General features: G+C 49.0%; 1 protein-coding gene across 1 annotated transcript in view; it reads left to right on the top strand.

The window, feature by feature from the left end:
- LOC115182995 (TGF-beta receptor type-2) overlaps positions 1-22,228 on the top strand; it is a 26,390-nt gene extending 4,162 nt beyond the window's left edge. The window contains exons 2-3 of the mRNA XM_029744332.1: positions 18,835-18,985; positions 19,808-22,228. Coding sequence (XP_029600192.1) covers positions 18,835-18,985; positions 19,808-20,045 — 389 coding nt within the window. The 3' untranslated portion in view covers positions 20,046-22,228. The remainder of the gene's footprint in view (positions 1-18,834; positions 18,986-19,807) is intronic.
- The last annotated feature ends 1,756 nt before the right edge of the window (positions 22,229-23,984 follow it).

Below are 23,984 nucleotides of genomic sequence, written 5' to 3'. Positions count from 1 at the left end.
GTTAGCTAGTGGTGTCCTGTTGGTATGTGGTGCCCTGTTAGCTAGTGGTGTCCTGTTGGTATGTGGTGTCCTGTTAGCTAGTGGTGTCCTGTTAGCTAGTGGTGCCCTGTTAGCTAGTGGTGTCCTGTTAGCTAGTGGTGTCCTGTTGGTATGTGGTGTCCTAAACAACTAATTGACCGACGTAGGTTCAATTATCTGAATTCCGTTCCGTTCTTTGAGCTCAGTGTGCACACACACACACACACACACACACACACACACACACACACACACACACACACACACACACACACAAACTTACACACACACACAAACTTACACACACACACACACACACACACACACACACACAAACTTACACACACACACACACACACACAAACTTACACACACACACACACACAAACTTACACACACACACACACACACACACACACACACACACATTTATTTGGATACATCCATAACAATGAGCTAATGAGGTGATTACACCTGGCGTAGACCATGTGTTCTCTCATCAGGACCCTGTTGTTCAGAGGATCTAGCGAACAACACAGCTAAACGCAATCACTTCAAGCTGAAGCTGGAAAGACATGGAAAACAGCTGCGTTTCATTAGACCAGTTTTCTATTGACATTCATTTGTATATAGATCCATAAAAATGATGCTGATTCATGATTTCAACGGTCTGAGAAAACACTGCCTGCCTGTCAGTCTCATCCCAACTCCCGACCCCGCGGTGTTCATTACCACCGGGACAGCTGGATATCGAATTTCAATATTGAAAACATTTTGCAAACATCAGAGAGACAGACAGCAAGGTTTATACAAATCTCCGCTGTTGAAAGAAATGTGAGATCATGTCTAGATGCTTTTTATAGTGGACATGAAGTTTTATAAATTGCCTGGCTGGGCTGATAAGACAGTGGATTGCAGCAGTCAGATGGAACAAAGTAGGTAGGCATTTTAATATCATAGATTTACCACCGGCTGGAATGTGGTTTTAACCAATCAGCGTCCAGGATTAGACCCACGCGTTGTACAACTAGTGTTGTTATACGCTGGGCTGCATGGACACCTGACCTCACAGACCTGCTGTCAGTGCTTTTAGTTCGTTTTAAAGGACTACAGATTGGTCAGGCTTACTGTGTCATGGCCTTCTGAGAGGGAGGTAGGGTGGGAAGGAGGGAGGGAGGGTGGGAGGGAGGGAGGGAGGGTGGGAGGGAGGGAGGTAGGGTGGGAGGGAGGGTGGGAAGGAGGGAGGGTGGGAGGGAGGGAGGGAGGGTGGGAGGGAGGGAGGGTGGGAGGGAGGGTGGGAGGGAGGGAGGTAGGGTGGGAAGGAGGGTGGGAGGGAGGGTGGGAAGGAGGGAGGGAGGGAGGGAGGGAGGGTGGGAGGGAGGGAGGGAGGGGTGGGAGGGAGGGAGGGAGGGTGGGAGGGAGGGAGGGATGTGAATATGAGCCCATGTTTACAGTAACCTCTCACGGCCTTTACTCTGAGGGGAGAGAGAGCGAGAGAGATATCTGAGAGAGAGGGAGAGAGGGAGATATCTGAGAGAGAGCTCTGAGAGAGCGAGAGAGAGAGAGATATCTGAGAGAGAGCTCTGAGAGAGAGAGAGAGCGAGAGATCTGAGAGGGAGAAGATAGAGAGAGAGCAGCAGATATATTCTGAGCGAGAGCGAGAGAGAGAGAGAGCTCCCAAAAATCTATTTATGGAGGAGATGAGGAGAAGAGAGCAGGGGCCAGGGATCCTTCAAGTGGCTGCTGGGTATTTGTTTATTTGACCATATTAGTCTTGTCTTCTGCTTGTGGTGGTCGGCCACACTCTTAGAAAAAAAGGTGCTATCTAGGAACTAAAAGGGTTCTTTGGCTGTCCCCATAGGAGAACCCTTTGAAGAACCCTTTTTGGTTCCAGATAGAGTTCTACATGGAACCCAAAAGAGTTCTACCTGGAACCAAAAAGAGTTCTACCTGGAACCCAAAAGAGTTCTACCTGGAACCCAAAAGAGTTCTACCTGGAACCCAAAAGAGTTCTACCTGGAACCAAAAAGGGTTCTCCTATGGGGACACAAGAATCCTTTTGGAACCCTTCTTTTTCTAAGAGTGCAAAGGTCATCCCCTCATGGCTCGCCTCACTGAGCCCTCACGCCTGGCCAGGGGTTTAGAGGGGAGTCAGAGGGGGAGGGAGAGACAGATATCAACCCCCTCCGTCTCCTCCTCCAAAAATATTGATGGATAGCGGTGTGTCACCTCATTGAGCCCTTACGCCTGGACAGAGGTTTAGGGAGAGAGATACAGAGGGGAGTCGAAGAGGGTGATATCTTTCAGGACGGGAAAGAGAGCAGTGGAGGGGGAGAGTTAGAGGGGGAGAGGCTGGAATCTGAGGGGCAGAGATATCTTTTACTAGATGAAGGGGAGCGTTTAGGTGACAGACAGACAGACAGGAGGACGTGACTCCTCTCCTCTCCAGCCTGGTGTCCCTGTCAGTTTAGGTGACAGTCAGACAGGAGGACGTGACTCCTCTCCTCTCCAGCCTGGTGTCCCTGTCAGTTTAGGTGACAGTCAAGAGGAATGTGACTCCTCTCCTCTCCAGTTTAGGTGGCAGTCAGGGGGAATGTGACTCCTCTCCAGTTTAGGTGGCAGTCAGGGGGAATGTGACTCCTCTCCTCTCCAGTTTAGGTGGCAGTCAGGGGGAATGTGACTCCTCTCCTCTCCAGTTTAGGTGGCAGTCAGGGGGAATGTGACTCCTCTCCAGTTTAGGTATCAGTCAGGGGGAATGTGACTCCTCTCCTCTCCAGTTTAGGTGGCAGTCAGGGGGAATGTGACTCCTCTCCTCTCCAGTTTAGGTGGCAGTCAGGGGGAATGTGACTCCTCTCCTCTCCAGTTTAGGTATCAGTCAGGGGGAATGTGACTCCTCTCCTCTCCAGTTTAGGTATCAGTCAGGGGGAATGTGACTCCTCTCCTCTCCAGTTTAGGTATCAGTCAGGGGGAATGTGACTATGCCGCTAACCCCTGCTGTGGGTCTCTGTGGTATAGTTCCTATCTGCCTGGTAGGATGATCAAACACCTGCTGATCTACTGCAGAACTAATGAAAATTATTCTATGTTGTGTATTGTGCAAATCAATAAGGATGTCCTGGGGTCTCTGTGATGTGGTAAAGTGCCAATGTGGGGTCTACCTAGTGGGGTGGTCACATGTCTGGATGGATCCACTATGTCCTTGCAGTACAGTAGAAGTCTTTTCATCCAATCACATGTCTGGATGGAGACACTATGTCCTTGCAGTACAGTAGAAGTTTTTTCATCCAATCACATGTCTGGATGGAGACACTATGTCCTTGCAGTACAGTAGAAGTATTTGCATCCAATCACATGTCTGGATGGATCCACTATGTCCTTGCAGTACAGTAGAAGTCTTTGCATCCAATCACATGTCTGGATGGATCCACTATGTCCTTGCAGTACAGTAGAAGTCTTTGCATCCAATCACATGTCTGGATGGATCCACTATGTCCTTGCAGTACAGTAGAAGTCTTTGCATCCAATCACATGTCTGGATGGAGACACTATGTCCTTGCAGTACAGTAGAAGTCTTTTCATCCAATCACATGTCTGGATGGAGACACTATGTCCTTGCAGTACAGTAGAAGTCTTTGCATCCAATCACATGTCTGGATGGATCCACTATGTCCTTGCAGTACAGTAGAAGTCTTTTCATCCAATCACATGCCTCCTGATGCAGGAATGTTGTATATTTTGAAGCTCAAAGAGGATGTTTTGATTTCTGGCGCGGGAGGAAACATGACAGGGAAGGATATTCTTTACATCCATTGTTTTCTGTACTTCCGTATCTCTCCATGGTTAGCCCCCATGTCCTGAGGAGTGTTTTATTTAGCCTCCATTTCTATCCATGTCCCTGTGAGGAGTGTTTTATTTACCTCCATTTCTATCCATGTCCCTGTGAGGAGTGTTTTATTTACCTCCATTTCTATCCATGTCCCTGTGAGGAGTGTTTTATTTACCTCCATTTCTATCCATGTCCCTGTGAGGAGTGTTTATTTACCTCCATTTCTATCCATGTCCCTGTGAGGAGTGTTTTATTTACCTCCATTTCTATCCATGTCCCTGTGAGGAGTGTTTTATTTACCTCCATTTCTATCCATGTCCCTGTGAGGAGTGTTTTATTTAGCTCCATTTCTATCCATGTCCCTGTGAGGAGTGTTTTATTTAGCTCCATTTCTATCCATGTCCCTGTGAGGAGTGTTTTATTTACTCCATTTCTATCCATGTCCCTGTGAGGAGTGTTTATTTACCTCCATTTTATCCATGTCCCTGTGAGGAGTGTTTTATTTACCTCCATTTCTATCCATGTCCCTGTGAGGAGTGTTTTATTTACCTCCATTTCTATCCATGTCCCTGTGAGGAGGTTTTTTTTACCTCCATTTCTATCCATGTCCCTGTGAGGAGTGTTTTATTTACCTCCATTTCTATCCATGTCCCTGTGAGGAGTGTTTTATTTAGCTCCATTTCTATCCATGTCCCTGTGAGGAGTGTTTTATTTACCTCCATTTCTATCCAGTCCCTGTGAGGAGTGGTTTTTTACCTCATTCTATCCATGTCCCTGTGAGGAGTGTTTTATTTAGCTCCATTTCTATCCATGTCCCTGTGAGGAGTGTTTTATTTAGCTCCATTTCTATCCATTGTCCCTGTGAGGAGTGTTTTATTTACCTCCATTTCTATCCATGTCCCTGTGAGGAGTGTTTTATTTAGCTCCATTCTATCCATGTCCCTGTGAGGAGTGTTTTATTTAGCTCCATTTCTATCCATGTCCCTGTGAGGAGTGTTTTATTTACCTCCATTTCTATCCATGTCCCTGTGAGGAGTGTTTTATTTACCTCCATTTCTATCCATGTCCCTGTGAGGAGTGTTTTATTTACCTCCATTTCTATCCATGTCCCTGTGAGGAGTGTTTTATTTAGCTCCATTTCTATCCATGTCCCTGTGAGGAGTGTTTTATTTACCTCCATTTCTATCCATGTCCCTGTGAGGAGTGTTTTATTTACCTCCATTTCTATCCATGGTCCCTGTGAGGAGTGTTTTATTTACCTCCATTTCTATCCATGTCCCTGTGAGGAGTGTTTTATTTAGCTCCATTTCTATCCATGTCCCTGTGAGGAGTGTTTTATTTAGCTCCATTTCTATCCATGTCCCTGTGAGGGGTGGTTTTATTTACCTCCATTTCTATCCATGTCCCTGTGAGGAGTGTTTTATTTAGCTCCATTTCTATCCATGTCCCTGTGAGGAGTGTTTTTATTTAGCTCCATTTCTATCCATGTCCCTGTGAGGAGTGTTTTATTTACCTCCATTTCTATCCATGTCCCTGTGAGGAGTGTTTTATTTACCTCCATTTCTATCCATGTCCCTGTGAGGAGTGTTTTATTTACCTCCATTTCTATCCATGTCCCTGTGAGGAGTGTTTTATTTAGCCTCCATTTCTATCCATGTCCCTGTGAGGAGTGTTTTATTTACCTCCATTTCTATCCATGTCCCTGTGAGGAGTGTTTATTTACCTCCATTTCTATCCAGTGCCTGTGAGGAGTGTTTTATTTAGCCTCCATTTCTATCCAATGGGGGTGGGGTTCCCTGTGAGGAGTGTTTATATTTAGCTCCAGTTCTCTCCATGTCCCTGTGAGGAGTGATTTTATTAGCCTCCATTTCTCTCCATGTCCCTGTGAAGGAGGGTTTTATTACCCAGGTCCCCCACCCCATTTCGGCTCATGTCCCTGTGAGAGTGGCTGTGAAAGGAAAGAACGCTGCACTAAAAAACAGTTCGTACTACTACAGTATGTTCCCCATCCACAGAACAGTACTAACATCCTCTCTACCTGACTGGTCCTCTGACAGACATGTTACTAACATCCCCTCTACCTGACTGTCCCTCTGACAGACAGTACGAACATCCCCTCTACCTGACAGACAGTAACTACACGATCCCCTTCTACCTGACAGACAGTACTACAGCCCCTCTACCTGACTGTCTCTGACAGACAGTACTAACATCCTCTCTACCTGACTGTCTCTGACAGACACTACTAACATCCCCTCTACCTGACTGTCTCTGACAGACAGTACTAACATCCCCTCTACCTGACTGTCTCTGACAGACACTACTAACATCCCCTCTACCTGACTGTCTCTGACAGACAGTACTAACATCCCCTCTACCTGACTGTCTCTGACAGACAGTACTAACATCCCCTCTACCTGACTGTCTCTGACAGACAGTACTAACATCCCCTCTACCTGACTGTCTCTGACAGACAGTACTAACATCCCCTCTACCTGACAGACAGTACTAACATCCCCTCTACCTGACTGTCTCTGACAGACAGTACTAACATCCCCTCTACCTGACTGTCTCTGACAGACAGTACTAACATCCCCTCTACCTGACTGTCTCTGACAGACAGTACTAACATCCCCTCTACCTGACTGTCTCTGACAGACAGTACTAACATCCCCTCTACCTGACTGTCTCTGACAGACAGTACTAACATCCCCTCTACCTGACAGACAGTACTAACATCCCCTCTACCTGACTGTCTCTGACAGACAGTACTAACATCCCCTCTACCTGACAGACAGTACTAACATCCCCTCTACCTGACTGTCTCTGACAGACAGTACTAACATCCCCTCTACCTGACTGTCTCTGACAGACAGTACTAACAACCCCTCTACCTGACTGTCTCTGACAGACAGTACTAACATCCCCTCTACCTGACAGACAGTACTAACATCCCTCTACCTGACTGTCTCTGACAGACAGTACTAACATCCCCTCTACCTGACAGACAGTACTAGCTTCCCCTCTACCTGACTGTCTGACAGACAGTACTAACATCCCCTCTACCTGACTGTCTCTGACAGACAGTACTAACATCCTCTCTACCTGACTGTCTCTGACAGACAGTACTAACATCCCCTCTACCTGACTGTCTCTGACAGACAGTACTAGCTTCCTCTCTACTTGACTGTCTCTGACAGACAGTACTAGCTTCCCCTCTACCTGACTGTCTCTGACAGACAGTACTAGCTTCCCCTCTACCTGACTGTCTCTGACAGACAGTACTAGCTTCCTCTCTACTTGACTGTCTCTGACAGACAGTACTAGCTTCCCCTCTACCTGACTGTCTCTGACAGACACTACTAACATCCCCTCTACCTGACTGTCTCTGACAGACAGTACTAACATCCCCTCTACCTGACAGACAGTACTAGCTTCCCCTCTACCTGACTGTCTCTGACAGACAGTACTAGCTTCCCCTCTACCTGACTGTCTGACAGACAGTACTAACATCCCCTCTACCGGACTGTCTCTGACAGACAGTACAAGCTTCCCCTCTACCTGACAGTCTCTGACAGACAGTACTAGCTTCCTCTCTACCTGACTGTCTCTGACAGACAGTACTAACATCCCCTCTACCTGACTGTCTCTGACAGACTCTACTAACATCCCCTCTACCTGACTGTCTCTGACAGACAGTACTAACATCCCCTCTACCGGACTGTATCTGACAGACAGTACTAGCTTCCCCTCTACCTGACTGTCTCTGACAGACAGTACTAACATCCCCTCTACCTGACAGACAGTACTAACATCCCCTCTACCTGACTGTCTCTGACAGACAGTACTAACATCCCCTCTACCTGACAGACAGTACTAACATCCCCTCTACCTGACTGTCTCTGACAGACAGTACTAACATCCCCTCTACCTGACAGACAGTACTAACATCCCCTCTACCTGACTGTCTCTGACAGACAGTACTAACATCCCCTCTACCTGACTGTCTCTGACAGACAGTACTAACAACCCCTCTACCTGACTGTCTCTGACAGACAGTACTAACATCCCCTCTACCTGACAGACAGTACTAACATCCCCTCTACCTGACTGTCTCTGACAGACAGTACTAACATCCCCTCTACCTGACAGACAGTACTAGCTTCCCCTCTACCTGACTGTCTGACAGACAGTACTAACATCCCCTCTACCTGACTGTCTCTGACAGACAGTACTAACATCCTCTCTACCTGACTGTCTCTGACAGACAGTACTAACATCCCCTCTACCTGACTGTCTCTGACAGACAGTACTAGCTTCCTCTCTACTTGACTGTCTCTGACAGACAGTACTAGCTTCCCCTCTACCTGACTGTCTCTGACAGACAGTACTAGCTTCCCCTCTACCTGACTGTCTCTGACAGACAGTACTAGCTTCCTCTCTACTTGACTGTCTCTGACAGACAGTACTAGCTTCCCCTCTACCTGACTGTCTCTGACAGACACTACTAACATCCCCTCTACCTGACTGTCTCTGACAGACAGTACTAACATCCCCTCTACCTGACAGACAGTACTAGCTTCCCCTCTACCTGACTGTCTCTGACAGACAGTACTAGCTTCCCCTCTACCTGACTGTCTGACAGACAGTACTAACATCCCCTCTACCGGACTGTCTCTGACAGACAGTACAAGCTTCCCCTCTACCTGACAGTCTCTGACAGACAGTACTAGCTTCCTCTCTACCTGACTGTCTCTGACAGACAGTACTAACATCCCCTCTACCTGACTGTCTCTGACAGACTCTACTAACATCCCCTCTACCTGACTGTCTCTGACAGACAGTACTAACATCCCCTCTACCGGACTGTATCTGACAGACAGTACTAGCTTCCCCTCTACCTGACTGTCTCTGACAGACAGTACTAACATCCCCTCTACCTGACTGTCTCTGACAGACAGTACTAACATCCCCTCTACCTGACAGACAGTACTAACATCCCCTCTACCTGACTGTCTCTGACAGACAGTACTAACATCCTCTCTACCTGACTGTCTCTGACAGACAGTACTAACATCCCCTCTACCGGACTGTCTCTGACAGACAGTACTAACATCCCCTCTACCTGACTGTCTCTGACAGACAGTACTAACATCCCCTCTACCTGACAGACAGTACTAACATCCCCTCTACCTGACTGTCTCTGACAGACAGTACTAGCTTCCCCTCTACCTGACTGTCTCTGACAGACAGTACTAGCTTCCTCTCTACCTGACTGTCTCTGACAGACAGTACTAACATCCCCTCTACCTGACTGTCTCTGACAGACAGTACTAACATCCCCTCTACCTGACTGTCTCTGACAGACAGTACTAACATCCCCTCTACCTGACAGACAGTACTAACATCCCCTCTACCTGACTGTCTCTGACAGACAGTACTAGCTTCCCCTCTACCTGACTGTCTCTGACAGACAGTACTAGCTTCCTCTCTACCTGACTGTCTCTGACAGACAGTACTAACATCCCCTCTACCTGACTGTCTCTGACAGACTCTACTAACATCCCCTCTACCTGACTGTCTCTGACAGACAGTACTAACATCCCCTCTACCGGACTGTCTCTGACAGACAGTACTAACATCCCCTCTACCTGACTGTCTCTGACAGACAGTACTAACATCCCCTCTACCTGACAGACAGTACTAACATCCCCTCTACCTGACTGTCTCTGACAGACAGTACTAACATCCCCTCTACCTGACTGTCTCTGACAGACAGTACTAACATCCCCTCTACCGGACTGTCTCTGACAGACAGTACTAACATCCCCTCTACCTGACTGTCTCTGACAGACAGTACTAACATCCCCTCTACCTGACAGACAGTACTAACATCCCCTCTACCTGACTGTCTCTGACAGACAGTACTAACAACCCCTCTACCTGACTGTCTCTGACAGACAGTACTAACATCCCCTCTACCTGACTGTCTCTGACAGACAGTACTAACATCCCCTCTACCTGACTGTCTCTGACAGACAGTACTAACATCCCCTCTACCGGACTGTCTCTGACAGACAGTACTAACATCCCCTCTACCTGACTGTCTCTGACAGACAGTACTAACATCCTCTCTACCTGACTGTCTCTGACAGACAGTACTAACATCCCCTCTACCTGACAGACAGTACTAACATCCCCTCTACCTGACTGTCTCTGACAGACAGTACTAACATCCCCTCTACCTGACTGTCTCTGACAGACACTACTAACATCCCCTCTACCTGACTGTCTCTGACAGACAGTACTAACATCCCCTCTACCGGACTGTCTCTGACAGACAGTACTAACATCCCCTCTACCTGACTGTCTCTGACAGACAGTACTAACATCCCCTCTACCTGACAGACAGTACTAACATCCCCTCTACCTGACTGTCTCTGACAGACAGTACTAACATCCCCTCTACCTGACTGTCTCTGACAGACAGTACTAACATCCCCTCTACCTGACAGACAGTACTAACATCCCCTCTACCTGACTGTCTCTGACAGACAGTACTAACATCCCCTCTACCTGACTGTCTCTGACAGACAGTACTAACATCCCCTCTACCGGACTGTCTCTGACAGACAGTACTAACATCCCCTCTACCTGACTGTCTCTGACAGACAGTACTAACATCCCCTCTACCTGACTGTCTCTGACAGACAGTACTAACATCCCCTCTACCTGACAGACAGTACTAACATCCCCTCTACCTGACTGTCTCTGACAGACAGTACTAACATCCCCTCTACCGGACTGTCTCTGACAGACAGTACTAACATCCCCTCTACCTGACTGTCTCTGACAGACAGTACTAACATCCCCTCTACCTGACTGTCTCTGACAGACAGTACTAACATCCCCTCTACCTGACAGACAGTACTAACATCCCCTCTACCTGACTGTCTCTGACAGACAGTACTAACATCCCCTCTACCTGACAGACAGTACTAACATCCCCTCTACCTGACTGTCTCCTGACAGACAGTACTAACATCCCCTCTACCGGACTGTCTCTGACAGACAGTACTAACATCCCCTCTACCTGACTGTCTCTGACAGACAGTACTAACATCCCCTCTACCTGACTGTCTCTGACAGACAGTACTAACATCCCCTCTACCTGACAGACAGTACTAACATCCCCTCTACCTGACTGTCTCTGACAGACAGTACTAACATCCCCTCTACCTGACTGTCTCTGACAGACAGTACTAACATCCTCTCTACCTGACTGTCTCTGACAGACAGTACTAACATCCTCTCTACCTGACTGTCTCTGACAGACAGTACTAACATCCTCTCTACCTGACTGTCTCTGACAGACAGTACTAACATCCCCTCTACCTGACTGTCTCTGACAGACAGTACTAACATCCCCTCTACCTGACTGTCTCTGACAGACAGTACTAACATCCTCTCTACCTGACTGTCTCTGACAGACAGTACTAACATCCCCTCTACCTGACAGACAGTACTAACATCCCCTCTACCTGACTGTCTCTGACAGACAGTACTAACATCCTCTCTACCTGACTGTCTCTGACAGACAGTACTAACATCCCCTCTACCTGACAGACAGTACTAACATCCCCTCTACCTGACTGTCTCTGACAGACAGTACTAACATCCCCTCTACCTGACTGTCTCTGACAGACAGTACTAACATCCCCTCTACCTGACTGCCACATCCAGCTGTCAAGCTGACAAACTCATTCCTCTAGTTACCAGTCCCAGGCCACACCAACAACCTCCTCTCAGCCTGGCCCATATGTGATTAGTTAACAGGCTCTGTCTCATGTCTCCTTCAGCCCACTCCCTTCCCCTGTTGGAGTCATTACGAAGGAACCAGGACTACAGGCCCCCTCAGTGGCCAGGCCTCCCAAGGATCAGGTCTCCGTCCTGGGCTGTACTCTCTCTATGAGGGGGGTGGATGGATAATAACATACATCCTGCCCCACTCTATTCCTTCCTCATTTGGGAGAAAGAGGGAGAGAGACAGAACAGGAGAGGAAATAAAGATTTATGGGGAAGGAGAGGAAAGGGGGAGAGAGCCAATAAGAGGAGAGAAAAGGGGGAGAGAGCCAATAAGAGGAGAGAAAAGGGGGAGAGAGCCAATAAGAGGAGAGAAAAGGGGGAGAGAGCCAATAAGAGGAGAGAAAAGGGGGAGAGAGCCAGAAGGAGGAGAGGAAAGGGGGAGAGAGCCAATAAGAAGAGAGAAAAGGGGGAGAGAGCCAATAAGAGGAGAGAAAAGGGGGAGAGAGCCAGAAGGAGGAGAGGAAAGGGGGAGAGAGCCAGAAGGAGAGGAAAGGGGGAGAGAGCCAGCCAGAAGGAGGAGAGGAAAGGGGGAGAGAGCCAGAAGGAGGAGAGGAAAGGGGGAGAGAGCCAGGAGGAGAGGAAAGGGGGAGAGAGCCAGAAGGAGGAGAGGAAAGGGGGAGAGAGCCAGTAAGAGGAGAGAAAAGGGGGAGAGAGCCAGAAGGAGGAGAGAAAAGGGGGAGAGAGCCAGAAGGAGGAGAGAAAGGGGAGAGAGCCAATAAGGAGGAGAGGAAAGGGGGAGAGAGCCAGTAAGAGGAGAGAAAAGGGGGAGAGAGCCAGAAGGAGGAGGAGAGAAAGGGGGAGAGAGCCAGAAGGAGGAGAGGAAAGGGGGAGAGAGCCAGAGGAGGAGAGGAAAGGGGGAGAGAGCCAGGAGGAGAGGAAAGGGGGAGAGAGCCAATAAGAGGAGAGAAAAGGGGGAGAGAGCCAATAAGAGGAGAGAAAAGGGGGAGAGAGCCAGAAGGAGGAGAGAAAAGGGGGAGAGAGCCAGTAAGAGGATAGAAAAGGGGGAGAGAGCCAGAAGGAGGAGAGAAAAGGGGGAGAGAGCCAGAAGGAGGAGAGGAAAGGGGGAGAGAGCCAGAAGGAGGAGAGGAAAGGGGGAGAGAGCCAGAAGGAGGAGAGGAAAGGGGGAGAGAGCCAGAAGGAGGAGAGGAAAGGGGGAGAGAGCCAGAAGGAGGAGAGGAAAGGGGGAGAGAGCCAATAAGAAGAGAGGAAATTAGGATATTATAGCTGATTAGGAGAAGGAGTAATACATTAGTTCAGTATTCATTAATTCAGTATTCATTAATTCAGTATTCATTAGTTCAGTATTCATTCATTCAGTATTCATTAATTCAGTATTCATTCGTTCAGTATTCAATAGTTCAGTTGATATGCTGCCTGTTACTGCTTGGCAGCCTTGGCTGTGGATACACCACTCACAGTGTCAATAACAAATAATTACACAGTGGCACACAGACACTGTCCTCTCTCTTCCCAAGGTGTTTCAGTGGGCCAGCTGAACTGTCCTTTCTCTTTCCAAGGTGTTTCAGTGGGCCAGCTGAACTGTCCTTTCTCTTTCCAAGGTGTTTCAGTGGGCCAGCTGAACTGTCCTCTCTCTTCCCAAGGTGTTTCAGTGGGCCAGCTGAACTGTGTCCTTTCTCTTCCCAAGGTGTTTCAGTGGGCCAGCTGAACTGTCCTTTCTCTTCCCAAGTTGTTTCAGTGGGCCAGCTGAACTGTGTCCTTTCTCTTCCCAAGGTGTTTCAGTGGGCCAGCTGAACTGTCCTTTCTCTTCCCAAGGTGTTTCAGTGGGCCAGCTGAACTGTCCTTTCTCTTCCCAAGGTGTTTCAGTGGGCCAGCTGAACTGTCCTTTCTCTTCCCAAGGTGTTTCAGTGGGCCAGCTGAACTGTCCTTTCTCTTCCCAAGGTGTTTCAGTGGGCCAGCTGAACTGTCCTCTCTCTTTCCAAGGTGTTTCAGTGGGCCAGCTGAACTGTCCTGTCTCTTTCCAAGGTGTTTCAGTGGGCCAGCTGAACTGTCCTTTCTCTTTCCAAGGTGTTTCAGTGGGCCAGCTGAACTGTCCTGTCTCTTTCCAAGGTGTTTCAGTGGGCCAGCTGAACTGTCCTTTCTCTTTCCAAGGTGTTTCAGTGGGCCAGCTGAACTGTCCTGTCTCTTCCCAAGGAGTTTCAGTGGGCCAGCTGAACTGTGTCCTTTCTCTTTCCAAGGTGTTTCAGTGGGCCAGCTGAACTGTGTCCTTTCTCTTTCCAAGGTGTTTCAGTGGGCCAGCTGAACTGTCCTTTCTCTTCCCAAGGTGTTTCAGTGGGCCAGCTGAACTGTCCTTTCTCTTCCCAAGGTGTTTCAGTGGGCCAGCTGAACTGTCCTTTCTCTTTCCAAGGTGTTTCAGTGGGCCAGCTGAACTGTCCTTTCTCTTTCCAAGGTGTTTCAGTGGGCCAGCTGAACTGTGTCCTTTCTCTTCCCAAGGTGTTTCAGTGGGCCAGCTGAACTGTCCTTTCTCTTTCCAAGGTGTTTCAGTGGGCCAGCTGAACTGTCCTTTCTCTTTCCAAGGTGTTTCAGTGGGCCAGCTGAACTGTCCTTTCTCTTCCCAAGGTGTTTCAGTGGGCCAGCTGAACTGTCCTTTCTCTTTCCAAGGTGTTTCAGTGGGCCAGCTGAACTGTCCTGTCTCTTCCCAAGGTGTTTCAGTGGGCCAGCTGAACTGTCCTTTCTCTTTCCAAGGTGTTTCAGTGGGCCAGCTGAACTGTCCTGTCTCTTCCCAAGGTGTTTCAGTGGGCCAGCTGAACTGTCCTTTCTCTTCCCAAGGTGTTTCAGTGGGCCAGCTGAACTGTCCTTTCTCTTCCCAAGGTGTTTCAGTGGGCCAGCTGAACTGTCCTTTCTCTTTCCAAGGTGTTTCAGTGGGCCAGCTGAACTGTGTCCTTTCTCTTTCCAAGGTGTTTCAGTGGGCCAGCTGAACTGTCCTTTCTCTTCCCAAGGTGTTTTAGTGGGCCAGCTGAACTGTCCTGTCTCTTTCCAAGGTGTTTCAGTGGGCCAGGTGAACTGTCCTGTCTCTTTCCAAGGCGTTTCAGTGGGCCAGCTGAACTGTGCCAGACAGAAGCAGGCTGGCGAGGCGAGGTGCTTATCAGGAGAGACACGCGAGCAGGGAGGGAGGACACACAAACACACACACACACACACACACACACACACACACACACACCCACCCACGTACACACTGAATCTTTCTCTATCTTTCACTCTTGCACAAAACCACAAACTCTTTCTCCCACACACATACTGCCCAAGGAGCCAGTTCAGAAAGACCCAATCAGAACAGAGGGCGGTCCTAAGAACATACAAGGAGTCAGTTCAGAAAGACCCAATCAGAACAGAGGGCGGTCCTAAGAACATACAAGGAGTCAGTTCAGAAAGACCCAATCAGAACAGAGGGCGGTCCTAAGAACAGACAAGGAGTCAGTTCAGAAAGACCCAATCAGAACAGAGGGCGGTCCTAAGAACAGACAAGGAGTCAGTTCAGAAAGACCCAATCAGAACAGAGGGCGGTCCTAAGAACAGACAAGGAGTCAGTTCAGAAAGACCCAATCAGAACAGAGGGCGGTCCTAAGAACAGACAAGGAGTCAGTTCAGAAAGACCCAATCAGAACAGAGGGCGGTCCTAAGAACAGACAAGGAGTCAGTTCAGAAAGACCCAATCAGAACAGAGGGCGGTCCTAAGAACAGACAAGGAGTCAGTTCAGAAAGACCCAATCAGAACAGAGGGCGGTCCTAAGGAAGTGTTTGAGCAGCTGTGGTCATGACCCACGGTCCACGTGGGTGAGCCTGTGCTGTATACCGTGTCTAGACAGGATAGCTGTGTGGCTTACTAAAGGAAACGTGCACACTTACAGTTTACCAATAGAATCCCACAAAATAAACAGCAGTTTGGTCCCTCAGCGCTGAGCCTCAGTCACTCACTTTCAGCCGACCATTTAGTATCTACGTGACGGTATTTAGCTGGTTCAGGCCTCTGGCTGGGTGGGGGGGACGACCCTCAGCGCTGAGCCTCAGTCACTCACTTTCAGCCGACCATTTAGTATCTACGTGACGGTATTTAGCTGGTTCAGGCCTCTGGCTGGCTGGGTGGGGGGACGACCCTCAGCGCTGCAGTTAGACTGGAAACAATGTGTCTGAGAGTTACATGAGGTCTGCCTCCTGTGAAATGGATAACCTGGAGGATGGAGCAGTGATCAGATAACACACACGCACGCACGCACGCACACACACACACACACACACACACACACACACACACACACACAGTCAGAACTCAGGCTAAAACACTGACTGGATAGACTCTGTGGTCTGCTGCCTTAAAAACTAAATGCTCTGTAGAGATTCCTGACTGACTGTTCTCTGTGTCTATCGATATACAGATATGATACTGACTGACTGTTCTCTGTGTCTATCGATATACAGATATGATACTGACTGACTGTTCTCTGTGTCTATCGATATACAGATATGATACAGACTGACTGTTCTCTGTGTCTATCGATATACAGATATGATACAGACTGACTGTTCTCTGTGTCTATCGATATACAGGTATGATACTGACTGACTGTTCTCTGTGTCTATCAATATACAGATATGATACAGACTGACTGCCTGTTCTCTGTGTCTATCGATATTCAGATATGATACTGACTGACTGTTCTCTGTGTCTATCAATGTACAGATATGATACTGACTGACTGTTCTCTGTGTCTATCGATATACAGATATGATACAGACTGAGTGTTCTCTGTGTCTATCAATATACAGATATGATACAGACTGACTGTTCTCTGTGTCTATCGATATACAGGTATGATACTGACTGACTGTTCTCTGTGTCTATCGATATTCAGATATGATACTGACTGACTGTTCTCTGTGTCTATCGATATACAGGTATGATACTGACTGACTGTTCTCTGTGTCTATCAATGTACAGATATGATACTGACTGACTGTTCTCTGTGTCTATCAATGTACAGATATGATACTGACTGACTGTTCTCTGTCTCTATTGATATACAGGTATGATACTGACTGACTGTTCTCTGTCTCTATCGATATACAGGTATGATACAGACTGACTGACTGTTTGACTCTGTGTTAGTGACTTTCATACGTCCTCCCTGGTTCTGAGTGAACGACTCCTTTACCACTAAATAAGGCTCAGTGGTTCTGTGGCTTAAGTTAGTGTGCAGTCAGTCAGTCAGTCAGTCAGGAACTCACAGTCAGTCAGTCAGTCAGTCAGTCAGGAACTCACAGTCAGTCAGGAACTCACAGTCAGTCAGTCAGTCAGTCAGTCAGGAACTCACAGTCAGTCAGTCAGGAACTCACAGTCAGTCAGTCAGGAACTCACAGTCAGTCAGTCAGTCAGTCAGTCAGGAACTCACAGTCAGTCAGTCAGGAACTCACAGTCAGTCAGTCAGGAACTCACAGTCAGTCAGGAACTCACAGTCAGTCAGGAACTTACAGTCAGTCAGTCAGTCAGTCAGGAACCCACAGTCAGTCAGTCAGGAACTCACAGTCAGTCAGGAACTTACAGTCAGTCAGTCAGTCAGGAACTTACAGTCAGTCAGGAACTTTCAGTCAGTCAGGAACTTACAGTCAGTCAGTCAGTCAGTCAGGAACTCACAGTCAGTCAGTCAGTCAGGAACTCACAGTCAGATAGACCAGAGGTTTGTCAGGACAAGGCCTCAACAGGTCAGGGAGCGGATAGAGATCAGCTTCAGAGAAAGACACGCTAGAGCAGACTGATCCCGTGTGGCTCAGTAGAGCAGACTGATCCCGTGTGGCTCAGTCGGTAGAGCAGACTGATCCCGTGTGGCTCAGTCGGTAGAGCAGACTGATCCCGTGTGGCTCAGTCGGTAGAGCAGACTGATCCCGTGTGGCTCAGTCGGTAGAGCAGACTGATCCCGTGTGGCTCAGTCGGTAGAGCAGACTGATCCCGTGTGGCTCAGTAGAGCAGACTGATCCCGTGTGGCTCAGTCGGTAGAGCAGACTGATCCCGTATGGCTTAGTAGAGCAGACTGATCCCGTGTGGCTCAGTCGCTAGAGCAGACTGATCCCGTGTGGCTCAGTCGGTAGAGCAGACTGATCCCGTGTGGCTCAGTCGGTAGAGCAGACTGATCCCGTGTGGCTCAGTCGGTAGAGCAGACTGATTCCGTGTGGCTCAGTCGGTAGAGCAGACTGATCCCGTATGGCTTAGTAGAGCAGACTGATCCCGTGTGGCTCAGACGGTAGAGCAGACTGATCCCGTGTGGCTCAGTCGGTAGAGCAGACTGATCCCGTGTGGCTCAGCTGGTAGAGCAGACTGATCCCGTGTGGCTCAGTCGGTAGAGCAGACTGATCCCGTGTGGCTCAGTCGGTAGAGCAGACTGATACCGTGTGGCTCAGTCGGTAGAGCAGACTGATCCCGTGTGGCTCAGTCGGTAGAGCAGACTGATCCCGTGTGGCTCAGTCGGTAGAGCAGACTGATTCCGTGTGGCTCAGTCGGTAGAGCAGACTGATCCCGTGTGGCTCAGTCGGTAGAGCAGACTGATCCCGTGTGGCTCAGTCGGTAGAGCAGACTGATCCCGTGTGGCTCAGTCGGTAGAGCAGACTGATCCCGTGTGGCTCAGTCGGTAGAGCAGACTGATCCCGTGTGGCTCAGTAGAGCAGACTGATCCCGTGTGGCTCAGTCGGTAGAGCAGACTGATCCCGTGTGGCTCAGTCGGTAGAGCAGACTGATCCCGTGTGGCTCAGTCGGTAGAGCAGACTGATCCCGTGTGGCTCAGTCGGTAGAGCAGACTGATCCCGTGTGGCTCAGCTGGTAGAGCAGACTGATCCCGTGTGGCTCAGTCGGTAGAGCAGACTGATCCCGTGTGGCTCAGTCGGTAGAGCAGACTGATCCCGTATGGCTCAGTCATCTGCTAAATGACTCAACATGTAAACAATGATTGCATTGCTGGCATGCAGTTCACCCCTGTGATTGAGGGGGGGGGGGGGGTTACTGTGCAGCACTTAGTGATGTGTTTCTGTGTGTAAAGCAATATAGTTACATCATATGAATGGATTGATTGATTGATTGAATGACGACATATTGAATTTGATTCACTGTGTTTCTCCAGATGGGATGTTCCAGCAGTCCTTCAGTCTGAAGAAGTTGTGCATGTTCTGCGACGTGGAGTCTTCATCCTGCAACGGAACAGGAAGCTGCCTTTCTAACTGCTCCATCACCTCCATCTGTCCTCTGGAGCAGGAAGTCTGCATCGCCATCTGGTAGGGTTACAGTGGAGAGGGGGGGGGGGGGTCAGTCTCCATCTGGTAGGATTACAGAGGAGAGGGGGGGGTCAGTCTCCATCTGGTAGGATTACAGTGGAGAGGGGGGGGTCAGTCTCCATCTGGTAGGGTTACAGTGGAGAGGAGGGGGGGGGGGTCTGTGTCAGTCTCCATCTGGTAGGGTTACAGTGGAGAGGAGGGGGGGGGTCTGTGTCAGTCTCCATCTGGTAGGGTTACAGTGGAGAGGAGGGGGGGGGGGTCTGTGTCAGTCTCCATCTGGTAGGGTTACAGTGGAGAGGAGGGGGGGGGGTCAGTCTCCATCTGGTAGGGTTACAGTGGAGAGGGGGGGTCAGTCTCCATCTGGTAGGATTACAGTGGAGGGGGGGGGGGGGTCAGTCTCCATCCGGTAGGGTTACAGTGGAGAGGGGGGGGGGTCAGTCTCCATCTGGTAGGATTACAGAGGAGAGGGGGGGGTCATTCTCCATCTGGTAGGATTACAGTGGAGAGGGGGGGGGTCAGTCTCCATCTGGTAGGATTACAGTGGAGAGGGGGGGTCTGTGTCAGTCTCCATCTGGTAGGGTTACAGTGGAGAGGGGGGGGGTTTCTGTGTCAGTCTCCATCTGGTAGGGTTACAGTGGAGAGGGGAGGGGGGTCTGTTCCAGTCTCCATCTCTCTGTCCGTGTGTGTCTGTGCATGTTTCTGTGTCTGTCTGACTCTCTCTCTCTCTCTCTCTCTCTCTCTCTCTCTCTCTCTCTCTCTGTCTCTGTCTCTCTCTCTCTCTCTCTCTCTCTCTCTCTCTCTCTCTCTCTCCGTTATCTCCAGGAGGAAGAATGACGGTAACTACAGCATTGAGACTCTGTGTCATGACCCCTCCCAGCCTCTGTACGGTGTGGTGCTGGATGACTACAACAGTTCTACGTGTTCCATGAAGGAGAAGAAGAGCTCTGGAGGACCGTTGTTCATCTGTTCCTGTACTGAGGAGGAGTGTAACAATAACCTGGAATTCGCTCCCGGTGAGTACCTTCCTGTTAGTGAGTACCTTCCTGCATCAGTGAATTAATCTAATACACTTCTGTTAGTGAGAACCTTACTGCATCAGTCAATTCATCTAATACACGTATTCTGTTAGTGAGTACCTTCCTGCATCAGTCAATTCATCTAATACACGTATTCTTTTAGTGAGTACCTTACTGCATCAGTCAATTCATCTAATACACTTCTGTTAGTGAGTACCTTACTGCATCAGTCAATTCATCTAATACACGTATTCTGTTAGTGAATACCTTACTGCATCAGTCAATTCATCTAATACACGTATTCTGTTAGTGAGTACCTTACACACCTACTGTATCAGTCAATTCATCTAATACACATATTCTGTTAGTGAGTCCCTTACTGCATCAATCAATTCATCTAATACACGTATTCTGTTAGTGAGTACATTCCACACCTACTGCATCAGCCAATTCCTCTAATACACGTATTCTGTTAGTGAGTACCTTACTGCATCAGTCAATTCATCTAATACACTTCTGTTAGTGAGTACCTTACTGCATCAGTCAATTCATCTAATACACGTATTCTGTTAGTGAATACCTTACTGCATCAGTCAATTCATCTAATACACATATTCTGTTAGTGAATACCTTACTGCATCAGTCAATTAATCTAATACACGTATTCTGTTAGTGAATACCTTCCTGCATCAGTCAATTAATCTAATACACGTATTCTGTTAGTGAGTACCTTACTGCATCAGTCAGTTCATCTAATACACGTATTCTGTTAGTGAATACCTTACTGCATCAGTCAATTCATCTAATACACATATTATGTTAGTGAATACCTTACACACCTACTGTATCAGTCAATTCATCTAAAACACTTATTCTGTTAGTGAGTACCTTACACACCTACTGCATCAGTCAATTCATCTAATACACTTATTCTGTTAGTGAATACCTTCCTGCATCAGTCAATTCATCTAATACACGTATTCTGTTAGTGAGTACCTTCCTGCATCAGTCAATTCATCTAATACACGTATTCTGTTAGTGAGTACCTTCCTGCATCAGTCAATTAATCTAATACACGTATTCTGTTAGTGAGTACCTTCCTGCATCAGTCAATTCATCTAATACACGTGTTCTGTTAGTGAATACCTGACTGCATCAGTCAATTAATCTAATACACTTATTCTGTTAGTGAGTACCTTCCTGCATCAGTCAATTCATCTAATACACTTCTGTTAGTGAATACCTTACTGTATCAGTCAATTCATCTAATACACTTCTGTTAGTGAATACCTTACTGTATCAGTCAATTCATCTAATACACGTAGTTCTACTACATTTAATCATCTGTTAACTTATAGATCCATTAAATCATCCTGTCATTTACACAGCTGACCAATACATCAGGACCACACTGTCTATGGATAACACTGTTAGACCACAGGAGGAAACAGCCATTCTCTTTCTAGTTACACTGTCAGACCAGAGAGAAACGCTGTCGTAGACACTGGTTTAGAAACTTTACAGGAGGAAACAGCCATTCTCTTTGTAGTTATACTGTCAGGGTTTCTACTTTCTACCACCACTGAAAGGGAGAGTTGAGGTACATTTTAGTCATTTAACAGATGCTGTTATCCAGAGCGACGTACAAGGGTAATTTGGGTTCAGCGCCTTGCTCAAGGGCACATCGGCAGTACTGTAGGATAGAACAGGCTGTCGTATTAGTTTCAGAGTGGAGACGATGTGGGACGGCGTTCCTCTTCTTCCTCGCTACAGGAGGACCTACTACACTGTCTACTTCTGGGAGAGATTGACAGCAGTGCTGCAGCTCTCCTCCAGCCCTGTGAGAGGTAGAGGTAGAGGGAGACAGTGTAGTGTGGGGACCTATCTCCTCCAGCCCTGTAGAGGTAGAGGGAGACAGTGTAGTGTGGGGACCTATCTCCTCCAGCCCTGTAGAGGTAGAGGGAGACAGTGTAGTGTAGTGTGGGGACCTATCTCCTCCAGCCCTGTAGAGGTAGAGGGAGACAGTGTAGTGTAGTGTGGGGACCTATCTCCTCCAGCCCTGTAGAGGTAGAGGGAGACAGTGTAGTGTAGTGTGGGGACCTATCTCCACCAGCCCTGTAGAGGTAGAGGGAGACAGTGTAGTGTAGTGGGGGACCTATCTCCTCCAGCCCTGTAGAGGTAGAGGGAGACAGTGTAGTGTAGTGTGGGGACCTATCTCCTCCAGCCCTGTAGAGATAGAGGGAGACAGTGTAGTGTAGTGTGGGGACCTATCTCCTCCAGCCCTGTAGAGGTAGAGGGAGACAGTGTAGTGTAGCGTGGGGACCTATCTCCTCCAGCCCTGTAGAGGTAGAGGGAGACAGTGTAGTGTAGTGTGGGGACCTATCTCCACCAGCCCTGTAGAGGTAGAGGGAGACAGTGTAGTGTAGTGGGGGACCTATCTCCTCCAGCCCTGTGAGAGGTAGAGGTAGAGGGAGACAGTGTAGTGTGGGGACCTATCTCCTCCGGCCCTGTAGAGGTAGAGGGAGACAGTGTAGTGTGGGGACCTATCTCCACCAGCCCTGTAGAGGTAGAGGGAGACAGTGTAGTGTAGTGTGGGGACCTATCTCCTCCAGCCCTGTAGAGGTAGAGGGAGACAGTGTAGTGTAGTGTGGGGACCTATCTCCACCAGCCCTGTAGAGGTAGAGGGAGACAGTGTAGTGTAGTGGGGGACCTATCTCCTCCAGCCCTGTAGAGGTAGAGGGAGACAGTGTAGTGTAGTGTGGGGACCTATCTCCTCCAGCCCTGTAGAGGGAGAGGGAGACAGTGTAGTGTAGTGGGGGACCTATCTCCTCCAGCCCTGTAGAGGTAGAGGTAGACAGTGTAGTGTAGTGTGGGGACCTATCTCCTCCAGCCCTGTAGAGGTAGAGGGAGACAGTGTAGTGTAGTGGGGGACCTATCTCCTCCAGCCCTGTAGAGGTAGAGGGAGACAGTGTAGTGTAGTGTGGGGACCTATCTCCTCCAGCCCTGTAGAGGTAGAGGGAGACAGTGTAGTGTAGTGGGGGGACCTATCTCCTCCAGCCCTGTAGAGGTAGAGGGAGACAGTGTAGTGTGGGGACCTATCTCCTCCAGCCCTGTAGAGGTAGAGGGAGACAGTGTAGTGTAGTGTGGGGACCTATCTCCTCCAGCCCTGTAGAGGTAGAGGGAGACAGTGTAGTGTAGTGTGGGGACCTATCTCCTCCAGCCCTGTAGAGGTAGAGGTAGAGGGAGACAGTGTAGTGTAGTGTGGGGACCTATCTCCTCCAGCCCTGTAGAGGTAGAGGGAGACAGTGTAGTGTAGTGTGGGACCTATCTCCTCCAGCCCTGTAGAGGTAGAGGGAGACAGTGTAGTGTAGTGTGGGACCTATCTCCTCCAGCCCTGTAGAGGTAGAGGGAGACAGTGTAGTGTAGTGTGGGGACCTATCTCCTCCAGCCCTGTAGAGGTAGAGGGAGACAGTGTAGTGTAGCGTGGGGACCTATCTCCTCCAGCCCTGTAGAGGTAGAGGGAGACAGTGTAGTGTAGTGTGGGGACCTATCTCCTCCAGCCCTGTAGAGGTAGAGGGAGACAGTGTAGTGTAGTGTGGGGACCTATCTCCTCCAGCCCTGTAGAGGTAGAGGTAGACAGTGTAGTGTGGGGACCTATCTCCTCCAGCCCTGTAGAGGTAGAGGGAGACAGTGTGGTGTAGCGTGGGCCCTGTGGGGCCTTGCAGGAGATCTCAGACATGTGGTTTCCTGTCTGTGCTTTACTCAAAGCAGAAACATCTCAGCCACGTGCTACTGCACAGACTGTATAGAAAGATAGAGAGAGACAGGAGAGGGGGAGAGATGGAGAGAGAGAGAGAGGGAGAAGGAGGGAGAGAGAGGGAGAGAGAGGGAGGGAGAGAGAGAGAGAGAGAGGGAGAGAGAGACAGGAGAGGGAGAGACAGAGACAGGAGAGGGAGAGACAGGAGAGGCAGAGACAGGAGAGG

Source organism: Salmo trutta, unplaced genomic scaffold (genome assembly GCF_901001165.1).
Source record: "Salmo trutta unplaced genomic scaffold, fSalTru1.1, whole genome shotgun sequence".
In the NCBI taxonomy this organism is placed as follows: Eukaryota; Metazoa; Chordata; class Actinopteri; order Salmoniformes; family Salmonidae; genus Salmo; species Salmo trutta.
The sequence above is the reverse complement of the archived record's forward strand: the minus strand, read 5'-3'. Positions and strand labels throughout refer to the sequence as shown.